The following is a 19,161-nucleotide window of genomic DNA, read 5'->3' as shown; positions in this document are numbered from 1 at the left end:
GTAGTAAAGTTAAAACAAATAGAAGAAAATTGTTCTTCGCCCAACGCGTAATTCGTTGCCAGTGAACGCAGTGAAGGCGGTTAGCTTGGCAGAGTTTAAAAAGGGGTTGGATGGTTTCCTAAAGGACAAGTCCATAAACCACTACTAAATGGACTTGGGAAAAATCCACAATTTTGGGAATAACTTGTATAAAATGTTTGTACGTTTGGGTAGCTTGCCAGGTGCCCTTGACCTGGATTGGCCGCTGTCGGGGACAGGATGCTGGGCTCAATGGACCTTTGGTCTTTTCCCAGTATGGCATTACTTATGTACTTATATATCAATTTTCCATGCTTCTAATCTGGAATAATTTTTTCATGAGTGGATGAATGAAATCATCAAATTTTAAGCATGTAATGAGTTGGAGTCTTAATAAAGACAGAAAAAGATTTACTGAGCCAAGCTACTTCAAACGTCAGTGGGCACTTAACTACAATGAAGCAAGCTTGAAACAATAAACCCCTGAGCGTGAATCACTCAAGGCTGACTTGGCTGACTCGTCACTTGGCTGCAATGCCTGACAGGGCCACGAGAAGCTGGCCTCCAAAAATAGATCTGCAGCTGTGAAAACATGTCAGTGAAGTTTTCAGACCAGTTTACAGTGGCGGTACTTACTTGGGCTCTATTTTTTTAACTCAAATTTTCACAAGTTATTTGTCTACAGTATTTAAATGATTTTTACCATGATAAAAAATATATATGTATTTATTCAGATAGTTGCCACCATGTGGAGGGTAATTCAATAACACTGTGCCTATTTTTTGTTCTGCCTGGCTCTGTATGTGAGACTGATTTGGTCCATTGAGTCGTTTGTCTATTTTTAGGTGCCATGAGCAAGCGTAAATGACCAGAATACCAGCATTCATAAGTTGAAGTATGCACATAGGCATATAAATATTATACACTATTCTATAAACTGACGCCTAAATGTTCAATTCCCACTGCAGCTCCTTGTGACGCTAGGCAAGTCACTTAACTCTCTGTTGCCTCAGGCACAAATTAGTAGCTGTATATAATATGTAAACCACTTTGATTGTAACTTCAGAAAGGCAGTATATCAATTCCCATCCCCTTTAGCAATATTCTGTAGCATGGGCGCAGATGTGATGGCATGTACTTTGGCGGTGAGAATTCACATGGGTAGAGCTTAGGAAGAGCATGGGCAAGGTTAACGCTTACACATATCAATTATAACATGTTCAGGCTCATTTTCAAAAGAAAAGGGCGTCCAAAAAGCGACACAAAAGGCACATGGGCGTCCCCGTGAAAGAAGGTCACCCAAATCCAATAATCGAAACAGGGCCGTAAGGGCGTCCTCAGCACGAGGACGCCCATCTATGGTCGTCCCCACAGGGGGCGTGTTATGGGCGGCATTATGAGATGGGCACCCCCAGCGTATAACAGCCAGCGAAATGGTTTTGCATGGGTCGGAACATAGGCGGCCTTAGTTAGACCTGAAATAAAAGCGACCAGGGTAAGGGGGAAGTCGTCTTTAGACCCATTAGAGATTTTGTGCATTTGGAGAGTGGCGAGAGAGAAAGCTGAGAGTTTCTTGAGTACCTGTTACCTTTGTCTGTGTACCGTAGTTGGAACATTTTCACCCTCACCTGCCTCATTTGTGTTTTACCTTTTCAGCTTTCCCTACCCCTTCTAGCCCCCAAACCCAGACACCACTACTCCTTCCTCTATCTCCCCCATCCCCTCCCCCTATCCCTCTCCATTCACTGTTCCCAAGTTCATATTTCATTCCCTTACCTGTTTGTAGTCTCTGTTTGTCTCCTTGTCCTGTGTACTGCTTGGAGAGTGAGTGGTTAGAGGGTGTGGCACTAGAGTTTGTAATGGGTCAGAGAGTGCTTGCAGTGTGGCTCTCCTGTGTGTGACCACATTGTTTGTCGGTGGTGGGAGAGTGAATGTCAGCTTCTGTTTGTTGCTGCTGTGTTACACCAAGTTGGTAGGGAGAGGTGAGCACTGGTGGCACTGCACTGCACCTGTAGTGTGGGGAAATGGAGGCACTAAATGCACAGGTGGTTTACATGTTGGAGGAAGAGGGGAGGAACTACAGGAGGTACTCACGCCCTACACTTGTCAGGCCCCGTTGCAGTTTCCTAGACCTCACTGACCTGCAGTGTCTCACTAGGTACTGCTTTGATAGGGCTGCCAGTCAGCACCTTTGTGACCAGCTCAAACCCCTCCTGCAGCCCAGGACCCATAGGAACAACCCCATCCCTGTGCACCTAAAGATCACTGCTTCTCTATCTTTTCTGGCCACTGGGAGTTTCCAGTCTGTCCTATCTGCGAACATGGGTCTCACCCAGGCTTCCATTTCTAACTGCCTCACCCAGTTCCTTGATGCCTTCCTTACCCACACCTCTGAGTACATCACCTTCCCCACCACCCCCCAGGCCCTGCAGAACAACATGGCTGACTTCTACGCTGTAACTCACTTCCCCTCGCTCATAGGCGCCATTGACTGCACACGTCACACTCAGACCTCCTGGGCACGAGAGGCCACTTATAGGAACAAGAAAGCATTCCACTCACTCAATATGCAAGTTGTATGTGACGCCCAGGGGGAGATTCTAGACGTGTGTGCCAGATACCCAGGTTCCACCCATGACGCCTCTATATTGCAGCACTCAGGAATCTTCCGCAGGTTTGAGCTAGGGAAGATCACCGGCGGATGGCTCCTAGGTAAGTGCAGCATGGATCTGCCCAAACTATACCTCCTCCACCGGGCAACCCTCCACAACCCACTATTCCCCCCACCACCACCACCACCTCCACAAGGTCCTTCAGTGGGCTTTGTAAGATGGACGTCCTTCGGCAGTTCTGTGAGAAACACGTCCTTGTTACTGTATTTTACACTTATGGATGTTCCTTATATTTCTCGTACCTGGATGTCCGCAACTATATGCACTGTACTTACAGAACAACCAGGTACATCAGAGAAGTCCAAAGTATATTAATAAGGACATCTTTCTCGTTGAACCGCCAAAGGACGTTGATATGAAAGTACAGTGAATGTTTTAGGGACGTCCTTTCGCGGTTCTGGAAGATGGGCTTCCTTTTTACTATAATCTGGGTGTCCCTGATTTGGGCATTTTGAACTGAGATAATGGAATGTCTAAGGACGTCCATACTATTTTTCGATTATACCTACCTGATTTTGGCCGACTTCGCAAGGGCGTCCTAATTCATACTTGGACGACCTTTCGAAAATGCCCCTCTTTATAATCCATGTGCAATCTCTTGCAACCATTTACACCAGCTCTATGACTGGTGAAGGCTCATGCCTTAATTATACTGTGGAGGAAAGGACGGATAAGGGAGATAACACACAGAAGTTTAAATATTTGAAAGGTATTAATGTACAAAGTTTTTGCAGAGATGGGGAGGAAGCAGAATTAGAGGACATGACTTAGTAGCAGCATCAGGAAATTCTTTTTTATGGAAAGGGCAGTGGATACCTGGAATACCCTCCCAAGGGAGGTGGTGGTGAGGAAAACAGTGGCAGAATTAAAAAATGCTTGGGATAAACACAAAGTATCCCCATATAGAAAGAGGCTGTCATAAACAAAACTCGGGGGTCCTTTTACCAAGCTGTGGTAAAAAAAAAAAAAAGGGCCCAGCGGTAGTGGCGGGGGCCGTTTTTGCAGCGTATCAAGGATCTTTTTACCGCAGCAGGTAAAAAGTCCCTAAAAAAGGCATCGCCACTGGGTAAGATTTTTACCATGTGGCCATGTGGGGAGGGGGGGAAGCATCTTCGTCCAATGAAGTGGCGGTAAGGCTCCCGCAGTAACCTGGCAGTAATATTTTCCCCTAAAATATTTTCTCCTGTAGACATTGATCAACTTGACCTATCTGCAGGTAGGGTGGTTGCATTTTCCATATAACTAGGTTATTAAGAGTGGACTAACACGGCTACCACACCTCTCTCCATATAACTATAAAGTATTAAAAGACAGTGAGTATGAGTGATCCAAAAATGTTATGATATGCATCTTATTTTCAGCCCACTAATTTTGGGTTAGTGGGCTATTTTTACATTCCACAAGAAAAGAATAATTCAATTTTATTTAAAGATCTTCAAACAGCAATATGCCCCGGGAAGCTTTTAGGGTGCTGGTCCCAGCAGCATGTTTGTACATGTTTTAAAGTGTACCTTTGCGTTGAAGGTACAACAGCAGATCACTTAACTATCTTCTGTGTCCTAATCCCAGTGTGCTGGTGAATCATACTGTGAAGCTTATATATTACCATTGCCACAAATATGTCCACAAACCCATATTTATTATGCACATTTATAAGCATGCAAATGAGCCAGGTAGGTAAAGTACATGAGCTTTTCATAAAAACCTTAACTATACCAAGAGCGCTTCTCTAAAGCTGTTGTCATGCATCCTTATCACTGCGCTCATAACTTATGAGCTGCTTTACATAATTAAGCATCTCATTAGCATAAGGTCTACAAAATCCTGACTGGTGTAGAATGGGCAAAATGAATCAATTTTTTACTCTTTCAAAAAGTACACGACCAGGGGACACTCAATGAAATTACATGGAAATTACTTGTAAGAAAAATTGGAGGAAATATTTTTTCACTCAAAGAATAGTTACATTAACCGTAGCAATGAGTGCCACGACTTATCTGGGTTTAAAAAGGTTTGGACAAGTTCCTGGATTGGAAAAGTCCATAGTCTGTTATGAGATCGATATGGGGGAAGCCACTGCTTGCACAGGGATTGGAAGCATGGAATGTTGCTACTATTTGGGTTTCTGCCAGTTACTTGTGACCTGGATTGGCCACTGTTGGAAGCAGGATACTAGGCTTGATGGACCTTTGGCCTGCCCAGTATAGCTATTCTTATGCTCTTACTAAAACTTGCCAAAACAAAGTATGCGTGACAAAAAGCATATAAAAACCTAGTAAACCTGCTCTAAAAGCGCTTTTTTTCTTATGTACTTGTATTTGCAAGCTTCAGTATATTGGTCTCTTGTGTGTCTTTCAAGATCCTTCTTCCTCACTTGTGAAATGAACTAGGGAAATACACAACTGAGTTCCTCTAAGATCAGAAATGTTTTCTCCAAACATTCCAAAGCACCCAGACAGCAGTAGCTGCCAAACATCCCATCACTGCCACAACAGGCAGGATGCTTGAACCAGTTAAATATCCCAAGACATTGACAAAATGTTCATGTACAGGGCTTCCAAAGAAAAGAAGCATAAATTCAGTTACCTGGTCATTTCAAGAGAACAAAATGTTTCAATGGTTTACAAAATGAAAGTTCAGCCACATACAGTGCTGCTACTCCTTCCCTTGAAAAATGCACAAACACACAAAACATCTTTACTGGACAAGGTGTCAAGTGGTTTTAAGCTATAGGCTTCTTGTAAATGAACATTTGGAGTACTGGGCCCTAAATGTAAAATGATGAGCCACCTTCAGAACTATGTGAAATACAATGTTAAGAGAATTTTTTTAAAAATGTAAAAGCCTGACTTTATAGAAAGTTGGTTTTCTGAAGATGCTTAGGACCCTGTTTACTAAGGTGCGCTAGTGTTTTTAGCATATGCTAAAATTAGTGCATGCTAAATGCTAGAGTCGCCCATATGTTTCTATACGCGACTTTAGCTTTTAGCACGTGCTAAAAACGCTAGCGCACCCTTAGTTAGGACTGATTTTATGACCTATCTGTGGTAGGGACTAATATTTGTTTATGGGGAAATTGGTGGGGGGGAAGAGATAGTTGTCATGAATTATATTATAAAAAACTTTTTAACTATAATTCGCTTTGAGTTTTCTGATGAGGTAAACACACACATGTTGTAAAGTAAAGAACAAATAGCAGTACTCACAAGTTTGTAATCTGTACTATTTCATCCATTTTCTGTGTAATGTTGTTAAAATAAATCAGACTGAAAACTGCAGCAAGCTTTTGGAGAAATGCAAACAAACTTCAATGTTTGTACTATGTTTTATTATCTACAGTTTTAACTTTACAAGCTTTAAAGCCCTACAAGGGACTAAATTCTATAAATGGTGCCTAAAAAAATTGGCGCTCAAAAAACAGCGCTTAGCGATATTCTATAAATGGTGCTTAAAGTTAGGTACCATTTATAGAATTGCGATTAGCACCGGGAACCACAACTACAGTCAGGCACGACCATTTACACCAAAAAAACCTTGGTGCAAATCCCCACACCTAAATTAGGTGTGGAATGGGATCCCCTTTATTCTATAACAATGTGCGTAAATTAAAGGTAAGCCCCTGATCCTTCCATGGCCATACCCCTTGTTTGGCACCTAAATTTATGCATATAAGTTTTAATTAAATCCACTTAGTACCAATAATTACTTGTTAAATACTCAATTATCGGCGCTAATAGGCACATTATTCAATTAAATTGTGCATGCAAATTGGGCACGTGCCCAAATTTGTGTGTGCAATTTTTAGCGACTTTTATAGAATTCGAGGGAAGATGTCATACAATGTCTATGTAGGAATCGGGATGCTCCGGTTCGCAGGGCCACCGAGAGGAGGGCAGGGGAGGCAATCACCTGTGTCCCAACAGGAACAGGAGAAAGACAGGTACAGGGCCCCCCTTAGAGGCCGGAGAGGAGAAAACAGGATTCCAAATTGGATTCGGGTCCCCTGGTTTGGCTGGTGGGGGTCCCCAAGGCGCATAAGCTTTCCTCCAGTGCTGTTCTCCGCCACATTCATGCCCTGCTTCCCCTCACGTTGCACGTGCTCAGTTTTGATGAAAATGAGCATGTGTGACGTGAGGGAAGCACTGAGCAGGGCAGGCAATGCGGCGAACAGCTCTGGAGGAAGCGGTGGGGGGCAGGGAGGTGGGGCAAAATGTGCCCCCCCCCCACACACACACTTTTGGCTCCAGTCCCCCCCCCCCCCCCCCATCTTTCAAGTCTGGCTATGCACATGGCCTGGCAGGGACAGCCACAGCGAGTGAGGGAGGGGCAGCAACTGCGACTGCATTCTGAGTGGGGGTGCCCAGGGGGCGACGGTGCATTATCAGCTCATCCTGCAGCAACAGTCAATTCACAAAACAAAGTTACAAACACAAGACAGTTTTTTCCATATATGTGTGATCAGCTCTCTTATCAATGTTCAAGTGCTTCTTACACTTTTATCAGTCATGCTGTTTCTTTCTTTAACACAACTAAACTGATCCATTAGCTGTAGTGTAGATATTGAGTATCTAATCACAGCTATCAGTGTTTTAAAAGGAAATACATGTGAAATGTACCAGAATTTAATATCGCAGCTACTTTCATGCATAAGGTGCCAGTGATTTTGAGTGGCATTTTTTTTTGTTTTAAATGTTTATTAACAATGATAGCAACACAAAATTATAAAAGTAATTATTGTTCTCAAAGTAAGTAAAAAAGCAAAATATCAGACAGACCAGAAAACATCAGAAAGTTTTACACTTTCTCCCCCCTTCCTCACCCCCACCCCTCACCCCCTCAACAACCAAACCCCAACCCCCAATCCTATCTAACGTCCCATTCTACATGGGAACCATCACGTACAATTCCCCTGTCCAAACCGCCCCCACAAAACTCAACACCACTAAGTACAGTAAAATAAAAACAAAACAGAATTGCAGCAATATGCAGGAATATGCTAGAAATGAGAAAAAAAAGAACACTCAGTCCATTCTCCATACTGGACAAAACAAATCATAACCAAAGGTTCCAAAGTCAAAGGTCCAAGGGTCAAACCCAAACAAAGCAACAATGTCCCATATTAGGGGATGCAGCTAGTTAAGAGCCAACCGTGGCTGGGATAGTGTGGAAAAAAGTTTGAGCTGCCTCCATCCTAAAAAAGATGAGTTTGACCATCATAAGTAATCCGAACTCGTGCAGGATAAAGTAATGCACTGGAAATTTTCCGTTCGTACAATTGAGTGTGAAGAGGAGAAAAGCTTTACATTGGGCAGACACTCTGGCGGTATAGTCTTGGAAACAAAGTACTTTATGAATATCATATTCCAAACTATTCCCATGGCATAATGCCTAAAGTATTGCACACTTATGAGCATAATGACAAACACAGGATCACAACGCAAGGACAAGTAGTAGCAGTATTCCTTGAAACCACTAGACGAGCCCACTCAATCTTAAAAGGTACCTCCAGAGTGCCCAAGGATAAAGATTGTGGAATCCAACTCTCTAATACACGCAAAAGATCTACCTCACTCAGCGTTTTAGCTAGGCACATGAGACATAAATTATTGCATTGCGCTCTTCCTTCAAAATCATCAATTTTATGTTCCATTGTCGAAACCATACGACGCAATTGCTCCACTTCCTGAGAAGAACTTTGGGCCTGGGATTCCAATACTCCAACCCGATGCTGTTGTGAATCCAATTTCAAATCAAGATTATCCAAGCACATGTGTGCAGCCACCGTTCTATCATGAAGCTGTTGTAATTTAGCATCCAATGCTGCTTCCACCACTGCCCGCACCTCCGATACGATTTCAGAAGTCCACATGATGCTGAAGGACCCAGTGGAGGCGATATAGCCGCCATCTTAGCTGATAATCCTTTCTGCCCAACTTTACTCTTGTGAGGCAACTTCAAACCCAATTCAACAACTAAGGCTTTCAAATCCACCTCCGGGAAGAACAACAGGAAGAACCAAAGCAGAATGTAAAATTCACCCACTTCTGGCAACTATATAGGTCAAAACTGTGGCTTTAATTGGTGGGAAGACAGAGGAGCCAAGCAGGCAGCCTCCACTCCTGTTCTAGGCATCACGTGTGTCACGATTGTGACTATATTCCTTGTCGGACTTGCTTTGGGGTCCCTCCAGCCAAGCCAAGTCTGTTTGTAAATCCTGAAGCCTGTGGGAAAATCCTGAAATCCATTCCAGTCCAGGCTAGTCCATTCCAGGATCCTGTTCCAGCCAAGCCATGCTCTGCTGTTGTTGCTGCCAAGCCCCACCCTTACTGGTGACCTCATCTGTAGTGCCTTTATTAAGCACCTGGGAACTTTCAGTCTTTGCCTTTGCAACAGAGGTCGTCTGATGAGTTTCTCGTTGGTGAGCGTTTGTTGCAGTGCTACCCTGCTTACTTCTTATTCCGGCTTGACCCTGCTTGTTTCCTGGAGTATTCTACTGTTTGCTGCCTACCTTAGACTTTGCTTGGACCTGACTACTCTACTGTTTGCTGCCTGCCTTAGACTTTGCTTGGACCTGACTACCCTACTGTTTGCTGCCTGCCTTAGACCCTGCTTGGACTTGACTACTCTACTGTTTGCTGCCTGCCGTGACCCTGCTTGTTGCCTGGAGTGTTCTACCATAGCTGCCCGCCTGTGACCCTGCTTGTTTCCTGGAATACTTGGCTGTTTTGCTGGCTGCCTGCTGGACCCTGCAGTTCTGGTTCTTCCTTCTGTCTCATAGTCCTGCCGGCCGCCTGCACCCAGGGGCTCAACCCCTGAGGAACGGCGGTCAAGCGCAGGTGAAGCCTAGCTGGTTCCTGCCCTGCCTGTTCCAGCTTGCTCCGCCTCCGCTGCAGCTTCTGCCCGTCAGTTTCTGTCCTGGTTTTACCAGTTCGTCTGTGTTGAAAGTTCAACTTTTTATTTACAAAAAACTATTGTTCGGTATGAGCCAGTAGGTATGTTGCAATCACAGGACCAACACAATCTCGTTGTACTGGCCCTTTGTCATTCCGTCTGAATTTGACTAGGACTGGTGCTAGCAGTGCCAGCTGAATGGAATAAATTAAATCTGTGCTTAAAGAATGACCCACAACTTGTCACTTTTAAGAAGTATCTAAAAGATTATTTATTTTGTTTGGCATTTTTTATGCCTATTTGATTGCTGTTCGTTTTGTACTGCTTATGGAATGTTATTCTGTTGTACGTTTTGATTGTATTTTATGTATGTTCTTTTTCTACTTCCGCCTTGGATAAAAGTGGTTTATAAATAAAAATTCTAAAAAAAAAATTCTAACAGGGTCTGCCAGCATAGATCCTGTGTGAAATGGACATTTATGCACTGGTTGCATATGGCAGGAGCACCCAGTTTAGAATTATTAACATCTAAAATATGAAAAGGAGCTTATAAATGTTTATGTCAGCCATTTTAGAAAAAAATGTTTATTTCCCCCCGAAGCGGTCATATCCTTTGCCATTTTCGGAGAGGCCTCCCCTAATCCTTCTAGCAAAGCGCTATTCAATAGGAGCACTTTTCTGAAACCTAGACATCTCTCCCGACATCGATCTTTTTTGAAATGGGGAATACAAATTATTTTTTAGGTCCACCTTAGTCCTGCCCAAAACGTGCCCAAACCACACCTCCTTGTTATGTTTTAGAGTTTTAAACATGTTCATTCTGGATTTGTAAAATTCAGATTTACATGTTTACACAATATAAACCTCTGAATGCTAGTTTATGCAAGTCTTAACAACTGAATAGTGCTTCCATCTATATGTATAAGAGCTATATTCCAGACAATTATATGTTTAAGTGCATCCATGTACAGAGAAACGCCCCCAAACACATTCTTTCACATTTTAGAGGCTACATAAAGTACCAGGGAGGCTAAAAACAGCTGCCCCTTAATCATTCGTCCCAAGTCCTAGCCAAAATGAGCACTTTGTTGACCTAAGCAAGCCTCAGGAAGTACAAAAGCTGATGGATGATTTTGTAAAAATATGTATGTATTTCAGAATTGTGAAAGGGGAAATACATGTACAATTTTCTTGGACTATCCAAATCACACTCCCTTTGAATCTGTGCATCCCGGAGTGTCTACCTGTGTAAACAGGAGGTTGCTAAAGTCACCATTTACATGTGAATGCAATTAACATGTGTAAAAGCTGGTATTCACATAGACTACTACTACTATTATAAATCATTTCTATATAGAACACTGTGTCAGACTTCTAAAATGAGCTTTTGTTGTTACAATCCAAGGAAAAGTGATCTCCAGGTTCAAAGGTTTCCAGGATTGGAAGATCTTCAGGGAGAAGGGAGTGATTTTTACTTACCAGATTTTAGACAGAAGAATAAGAGAGTCTAATCTTCCCTCATAAAATATTTTCTCTTACAGATATCCAACCCTGAAGGTAGGAGTTGGTGCACTCTCCGTATGTTTACTGAGGCTCAGATTTAAAAAGGCCATGTGGTAATGGAGGATTGGCCTAGTGGTTAGAGCACTGGTCTTGAATTCCAGAGGTGGCTGGTTCAAATCCCACTGCTGCTCCTTGTGATCTTGGGCAAGTCACTTAACCCTCCATTGCCTCAGGTACAAACTTAGACTGTGAGCCCTCCTGGGACAGAGAAATATCCAGTGTAGCTGAATGTAACTCACCTTGAGCTACTACTGAAAAAGGTGTGAGCAAAATCCAAACAAATAAATAAGAGAAATCCTTTTCCAAATTAATCCTATGAATTTTGAGATCTCCGAAGACCACTGAACTGGTTTGAGTATCTCTCAGTTCAATATGAACAGTGATGGCTGTTCATTGTATATAGTTCAAAAGGTCACACACCTCCATAAGCATGCTGTAGATCACTGAAATTTGGAATCTTCACTCCAAACACAATCACTTTTAGAGTATTCCAAATTAATTCCACATTTCCCTATAGTTATTTTTCCCTACACAGCCACTGGTTCCATAAACAAGAATCTAAATGAAGTGCTATAGCACTGTGAGAGCCTAGCTGGCCTCTTTCTCATTGTTTCTCCTCTGCATTTCTTCCAAGGAGTTCTTAAACAAACAACAAATCTGTCACTGATGCTTTTCTTGTAAGCTAGATTGCCCAGACAGAGTACATAGTTTTCCTTCTCAACACGCAGAAAAAGTAATGTGTAAGTGCCATGTGCATGCTCATTCTTAATTTCCTTGTGGTTTAAAGGAGGTATAACTGAGACACCCAGGTTAGGACACGTCATGTTCCACTAGCATTTTAGAAGAGAATTTGCTGATGCAGAGTCTGTTCTAAAATGTGCTGGTTAAGTGCTGCAGAAGCATCGTCGTCATAGCAACACCAATGTGTATTTGCCAGCACATGTCTGTTTCCAATACTGTCACAATGGTAACGGACATGTCGCGTGGCAAATGGGAACTACCGCAGGCTTAATGTAGCCTCTGGCGGTAGTTTCACTCCCAGCAAGCATTTGTGGTGCTACTGGAAATTCCAGAAACGTTACCGCCATGAGTTACCCGGCAGTAATCGGGCAGCACATGGTTACAGCTGGGTTAGCACGAAAGCCCTTACCCATCACCTCAATGGGTGGCGGTAAATGCCCCCCCCCCCCCTCAAAATGGCCGTGCAGTAAGTGCAAACTTACCACATGGACATTTCTTTTTTCGGGCTTTTTACTCGCTACAGTAAAAAGGGCCTCAACACAAGGCAAAAATGGCCATTGCTGCTAGCGCAGGACCCCTTTTACTGCAGCTTAGTAAAAGGGCCACTATATCCTTTGCCAGTACTGCTTTCAGAGAGGAAAGGAGAGGGAGGAATGACAAAAAACACTGGGGGATTAAGGGAGAGACTAATTCTATTAGAGTGCTGCACAAAACAAGAAACTTTCTAAAACCTAGAGCTTCCCGAGCACAGGTGTAAATTCTGACGCTCATGGCAGCGGACATAAATGTGCACTCCCTTTCTGAAATGGAGAAGGTACGTGTGTATTTCTCCTGCACCCTAGTCATGCCCAAAACACACCCAGACCACACCTCCGTGCCATTTTGGACTTGCATATCCCTGTTTTCTAAAATCAGGATTTAGACGTGCATGCAATATACATGTCTAAAAGCCAGTTTCTGCAGGTCCAAAATGTGAATAAGGCTTCTAAAACGATCACCTTAATGTTGTAGAAGGTGTGTTTTGAACAATCTCCAAAAAACTCTTTGGTGTCCCATCAAAACATTTTAAGGCAGGCAATGTTAGGATGATTTTTTGTGAATGCTGGGCTAGTCCTGCCTTCACCAGTGGGTATAACTCATTCTCCACTCTATGTCTGTCACAATCCAGTTTCCATATGTTCACAGGTTTCTCCTCCTTGCCAAGTATTAAAATGACAGGAGAGGTTGTTTTGATCTTTGATGATTAGTTTTGCCTGAATTTTTCTTGTGTCTGACAATACATAACACTCTTTCACAGAGCACCACCTGTCTGCTTGAGCACTGCTATGGCACCCCCTGGCAAACGTGACAGGGCTTGCACAGTCCGTGAAAAATAACTAATAAAAACTGTCTGTTTTCAAAGGCACAGACTAGTCCCAGTTTTTACCTAACATCAGAGATGTGCAGCCATTTTAAAATGGCATAAAACACCAACAATATCTCTTCTTTCATTTTGTGTTGCTTTCCATTCAAAAATGACAGAAAAAGCTAACAAAATACTGTTTGTGTTGTTTATGAAGTTTTACTTCAGGCTAGCATGTTCTAGCATGTGCTAAAACTTGCATTACAGTGTTTCAGCACACACTGTTTGTAAAATTTGTCATAGAATGTGCATTAAAAAAAATGCATATTACAAAAATATTGGCAGGCTCTAAAAATGTAACAGGCTCTACTAGAGATTCCCCCACTCTTGCTGGCCAAAGGGGAAACTACCTGTCACAAATTTTGTTTGTTCTGAACCAGTGGAACACAGTCTAGAGCCACTGGAATGGAGGAGTGGCCTAATAGTTAGTGTAGCAGATTTTGATCCTGGCTACCTGGGTTCAATTCCCACTGAAGCTCCTTGTGACCTTGGTCACTTAACCCTCCATTGCCCCAGGTACAAAAACTTAGATTGTGAGCCCTCTAGGGACAAATAAAGTACCTGCATATAACGTGTGCTGCGCTGAGTTCGTCTAGTAGCACTATAGAAATGATTTAGTAGTAGTAACCATTCTTTAGAAGGAAGCTAAAGAATTGGGGGGGGGGGGGGGGGGCTTTTACTTAGCTGCATTAGATGCTAATGCTTTTCTAACACTGCTTAAAATGTGTACTGTGGGACATGCTCAGGCATCCTGCAATAACTACCAAATCTGTGCATGCTAACACGGTATAAAAATATTGTAAATGTTTATTTCAGAGGGCATGTCAGAGGGCATTGCGTGGGCATTCCTGCACTAACAGTTAACACATCTACATTGCCACATGCAAACTGGTTAACGCAAGAATACAACCTACAAAATGCGTAATGGTAAGTACTTACGTGGTAATTTTTTTAATGGTCGTGCACTAATGGCAACATTAGCACCTGGCCAGTAATACAAAAAAAGCCATTTTTACATTTGCAGAAGAAATGGCCTTAGCGAATGGGAAAAACCCATGCAAGGATGCAGTAAGGCCACTGTAACAAAACAGTGGGTTTTAAGCCTATAAACTGTATGAATTATTTCTTGAAGAGTATTTCCCTAGTTTGGCCAGCAGGTTGTACATATTTATGTTTGGGGCTGTTGCAGAGAAATGACTGTCCCTTTAGTTGGCACACAGAGGAAGTAACCTGCAGTGATGTGGCCAGCTATTTTTAAAAAATGTTGTTCTAGGCTCTGATTGGCCCAGGAGCTCAAATTCAGCTAGAATGTACTGGCTTGTTCTCCAGTCTTAGCCAGGGAGAAGAGAGAGAAAGATCTCTTTGCTAAGGCCCTGTGAACAGTTATATTTGATAACCTGTGAGCAGCTATATGTCCTGAACTCCCCAGGTACTGTTTAGATAGTAAACAAGTGCTTAGATAGTGTTATAATTGATCCATTTTTCAGTTATCTGTTACTGTTTGCTGATTGCACCTTTTCTGTTCATTGTTCTAATTTTTCATGACAAACTTTTTTTAGTTTATTACCTCTACTTGTCTGGACTGACTAAGAATTCTGGTGGATTTTGTATTGGGTCTGCGAGTGCTTTCTAGGAACTGTGGGACCACTGGGAGTGTGGCCCCAATAACCTAGAAATCACTGGGGATAATTTGAGAGCAGAAGACTCATCCAAATGCGGTTGGGACTCAGTTAGTGGTAGAAAGTTGCTAGTGTAAAGAACAAGCAGTAGGTGCAGGAGGACCTGAGCTGTGCTTGGGATAGACTCTCTAAGTGGCTGCAGGATTAGCCACAGATTGGTGCTAGGCGTTTCATGACAGCCACTTTAAGCCGCAGCTTAGTAAAAGGACCCCTTAGTTCTTTGAACAAGCTCTTATGGTGCATCCTCAAGAGGTTCAGAGGAAGTCTGGAATGGGACATCTAAGGTTTGAGGTTGAGGAGTACTGTGATCGACTGTGGCATATAAGGAATGCTCTTATATCAGTTATTCCAGAATTTATTCGTTCTTTGTATTAAAAATTAGTCTATGGAATATTGCAGCCTTTGTTATCCACTTTCAGGCTTATTTTTGAAAGAAAAGGGTGCCCATCTTTCAACACAAATCGGAAGATGGGTGTCCTTCTCACAGGGTCGCCCAAATCCGCATAATTGAAAGCTGATTTTGGGCGTCCTCAACTGCTTTCTGTCGCGGGGGCGACCAAAGTTCACGGGGGCGTGTCGGAAGCATAGCAAAGGCGGGACTGGGGCGTGCTTAACACATGGGCATCCTCGGCTGATAATGGAAAAAAGAAGGGCATCCCTGACGAACACTTGGACAACTTTACTTGGTCCTTTTTTTTTACGACCAAGCATCAAAAATGTGCCCTAAATGACCAGATGATCACCGGAGGGAATCGGGGATGACCTCCCCTTACTCCCCCAGTGGTCACTAATCCCCTCCCACCCTAAACAAAAAAAACTTTAATATTTTTTCCAGCCTCAAATATCATACCCAGCTCCATGACAACAGTATGCAGGTCCATGGAGCAGTTTTAGTGGGTACTGCAGTGCACTTCAGGCAGGTGGACCCAGGCCCATCCCTCCTACCTGTTATCCCCTCCTACCTGTTACACTTGTGGTGGTAAATGTGAGCCCTCAAAACCCACCACAAACCCACTGTACCACATGTAGGTGCCCCCCTTCATCCCTAAGGGCTATGGTAGTGGTGTACAGTTGTGGGGAGTGAGTTTTTTTTTTTTGGGGGGGGGGGGGTTCGGGGGCTCAGCACACAAGGTTAGGGAGCTACAGTGGGGGAAATAAGTATTTGATCCCTTGCTGATTTTGTAAGTTTGTCCACTGACAAAGACATGAGCAGCCCATAATTGAAGGGTAGGTTATTGGTAACAGTGAGAGATAGCACATCACAAATTAAATCCGGAAAATCACATTGTGGAAAGTATATGAATTTATTTGCATTCTGCAGAGGGAAATAAGTATTTAATCCCTCTGGCAAACAAGACCTAATACTTGGTGGCAAAACCCTTGTTGGCAAGCACAGCGGTCAGACGTCTTCTGTAGTTGATGATGAGGTTTGCACACATGTCAGGAGGAATTTTGGTCCACTCCTCTTTGCAGATCATCTCTAAATCATTAAGAGTTCTGGGCTGTCGCTTGGCAACTCGCAGCTTCAGCTCCCTCCATAAGTTTTCAATGGGATTAAGGTCTGGTGACTGGCTAGGCCACTCCATGACCCTAATGTGCTTCTTCCTGAGCCACTCCTTTGTTGCCTTGGCTGTATGTTTTGGGTCATTGTCGTGCTGGAAGACCCAGCCACGACCCATTTTTAAGGCCCTGGCGGAGGGAAGGAGGTTGTCACTCAGAATTGTACGGTACATGGCCCCATCCATTCTCCCATTGATGCGGTGAAGTAGTCCTGTGCCCTTAGCAGAGAAACACCCCCAAAACATAACATTTCCACCTCCATGCTTGACAGTGGGGACGGTGTTCTTTGGGTCATAGGCAGCATTTCTCTTCCTCCAAACACGGCGAGTTGAGTTCATGCCAAAGAGCTCAATTTTTGTCTCATCTGACCACAGCACCTTCTCCCAATCACTCTCGGCATCATCCAGGTGTTCACTGGCAAACTTCAGACGGGCCGTCACATGTGCCTTCCAGAGCAGGGGGACCTTGCGGGCACTGCAGGATTGCAATCCGTTATGTCGTAATGTGTTACCAATGGTTTTCGTGGTGACAGTGGTCCCAGCTGCCTTGAGATCATTGACAAGTTCCCCCCTTGTAGTTGTAGGCTGATTTCTAACCTTCCTCATGATCAAGGATACCCCACGAGGTGAGATTTTGCGTGGAGCCCCAGATCTTTGTCGATTGACAGTCATTTTGTACTTCTTCCATTTTCTTACTATGGCACCAACAGTTGTCTCCTTCTCGCCCAGCGTCTTACTGATGGTTTTGTAGCCCATTCCAGCCTTGTGCAGGTGTATGATCTTGTCCCTGACATCCTTAGACAGCTCCTTGCTCTTGGCCATTTTGTAGAGGTTAGAGTCTGACTGATTCACTGAGTCTGTGGACAGGTGTCTTTCATACAGGTCACCATTGCCGACAGCTGTCTGTCATGCAGGTAACGAGTTGATTTGGAGCATCTACCTGGTCTGTAGGGGCCAGATCTCTTACTGGTTGGTGGGGGATCAAATACTTATTTCCCTCTGCAGAATGCAAATAAATTCATATACTTTCCACAGTGTGATTTTCCGGATTTAATTTGTGATGTGCTATCTCTCACTGTTACCAATAACCTACCCTTCAATTATGGGCTGCTCATGTCTTTGTCAGTGGGCAAACTTACAAAATCAGCAAGGGATCAAATACTTATTTCCCCCACTGTATGCACCTGGGACCTTTTTCTGAAGTCCACTGCAGTGCCCCCTAGGGTGCCCGGTTGGTGTCCTGGCATGTGAGGGGGACCAGTGCACTAAGAATGCTGGCTCCTCCCATGACCAAATGGCTTGGATTTGGTCGTTTCTGAGATGGGCGTCCTCGGTTTCCATTATCGCCGAAAATCGGGGACATCCATCTCTAAGGACGACCATCTCTAAGGTCGACCTAAATGTTGAGATTTGGGTGTCCCCGACCGTATTATTGAAACGAAAGATGGACACCCATCTTTCATTTCGATAATACGGGTTTCCCCGCCCCTTCGTCAGGACGTCCTGCAAGGACGTCCTCAGGAAAACTTGGGCGCCCCGTTCAATTATGCCCCTCTTTGGCATTCTAGTAGAATATCAAGCTTAAAAACACACACAATGAAATAAGTTATACATAAATAATAAATACTGAGCAAAATGAAATAATATCAACATGCTGAAAGAACATTTTTTCCTGCAGGCTTCCACATTCTCTCAAGTGAGTCTGAAAATCATTGCCATCGTCTGCACATTTTCTCTCTCTCCTACCTCAGCTGCAGAAATAAATGAGTCCGTAGAAGCGATGCTTAACGTATCTCGAAGACCGAAGTCTTCAGTACTGTCCTTCACAGTGATGTCAGTATCTTTATCTTTGCAAGACAGAAAAGAAGAAATTGTTTTATTTTAGCAGAGCTTATCAGCGATCAAGGGGCAGATTCATTAAGGTCTTTTCCAGCACATGCAGAATGCAACAAAAGCCCTGATAAATCAGATCCTAAGTATTAAACATGAAATAGTTTCCTTTTTCCTCCAAGCTAAAAAAAAACCCCCACACACTATATTCTATACATATATGCAAGCTGACTTTATCCTTTCAACTGATTTCTTATTGGTGCAAAATCAGATAAAACAGCAAAGAACCTATACATTTGGAATACAGGCAGTAAAGACTGATAATGTTGCACTGGTTTTTAGCCTCCCCGGTGCAGCATCTCAAAATGAGCTTTTAGTCGCCTTGTCATAGAAGGAAAGTAAAGCAAACTAAAACTTCCTCAGGACCCGTCTTTTTCCTGCTCTCACTGCTTTTTTCATTATGCTCTTAAGTTTGTCAGCCAGACCTTGAATGTACATGTGCCAGGAAACAGAGCTATTGAATTTACAGCTAGGAAAGGCATCATTTGCCAAAATCACTGATTGTAAAAACATTCATTTTAAAAACGGTTTTCCCCCAAACTGTGCTTATTGTTAAGCAGCTACAGATATAGTATAGAGGAACTTAACATATGTTATGTTCTTTCAGAGATGCAGTGTTCGAATGGTCATTTTTCATGACTTCATCCTTTTCCCTTCTGCTGCTAATTTTTCCTTACACTCTGACATGAAGAAATCAGAACGCAATTAAACTTTGAATCATCTCTGGATCAGGAATATAGCCACTC

The 19,161-nt window shown here is 43.2% G+C and overlaps 1 protein-coding gene across 1 annotated transcript in view; it reads right to left on the bottom strand.

The window, feature by feature from the left end:
• The window catches only part of MIGA1 (mitoguardin 1), a 159,669-nt gene that overhangs the window by 36,437 nt on the left and 104,071 nt on the right, over nucleotides 1-19,161 (bottom strand). The window contains exon 8 of the mRNA XM_030207037.1: nucleotides 18,272-18,372. Coding sequence (XP_030062897.1) covers nucleotides 18,272-18,372 — 101 coding nt within the window. The remainder of the gene's footprint in view (nucleotides 1-18,271; nucleotides 18,373-19,161) is intronic.

Source organism: Microcaecilia unicolor, chromosome 6, assembly GCF_901765095.1.
Source record: "Microcaecilia unicolor chromosome 6, aMicUni1.1, whole genome shotgun sequence".
Lineage (NCBI taxonomy): Eukaryota > Metazoa > Chordata > Amphibia > Gymnophiona > Siphonopidae > Microcaecilia > Microcaecilia unicolor.
Note: the sequence above shows the minus strand (reverse complement) of the source record. Positions and strands in the feature narration are given on the sequence as shown.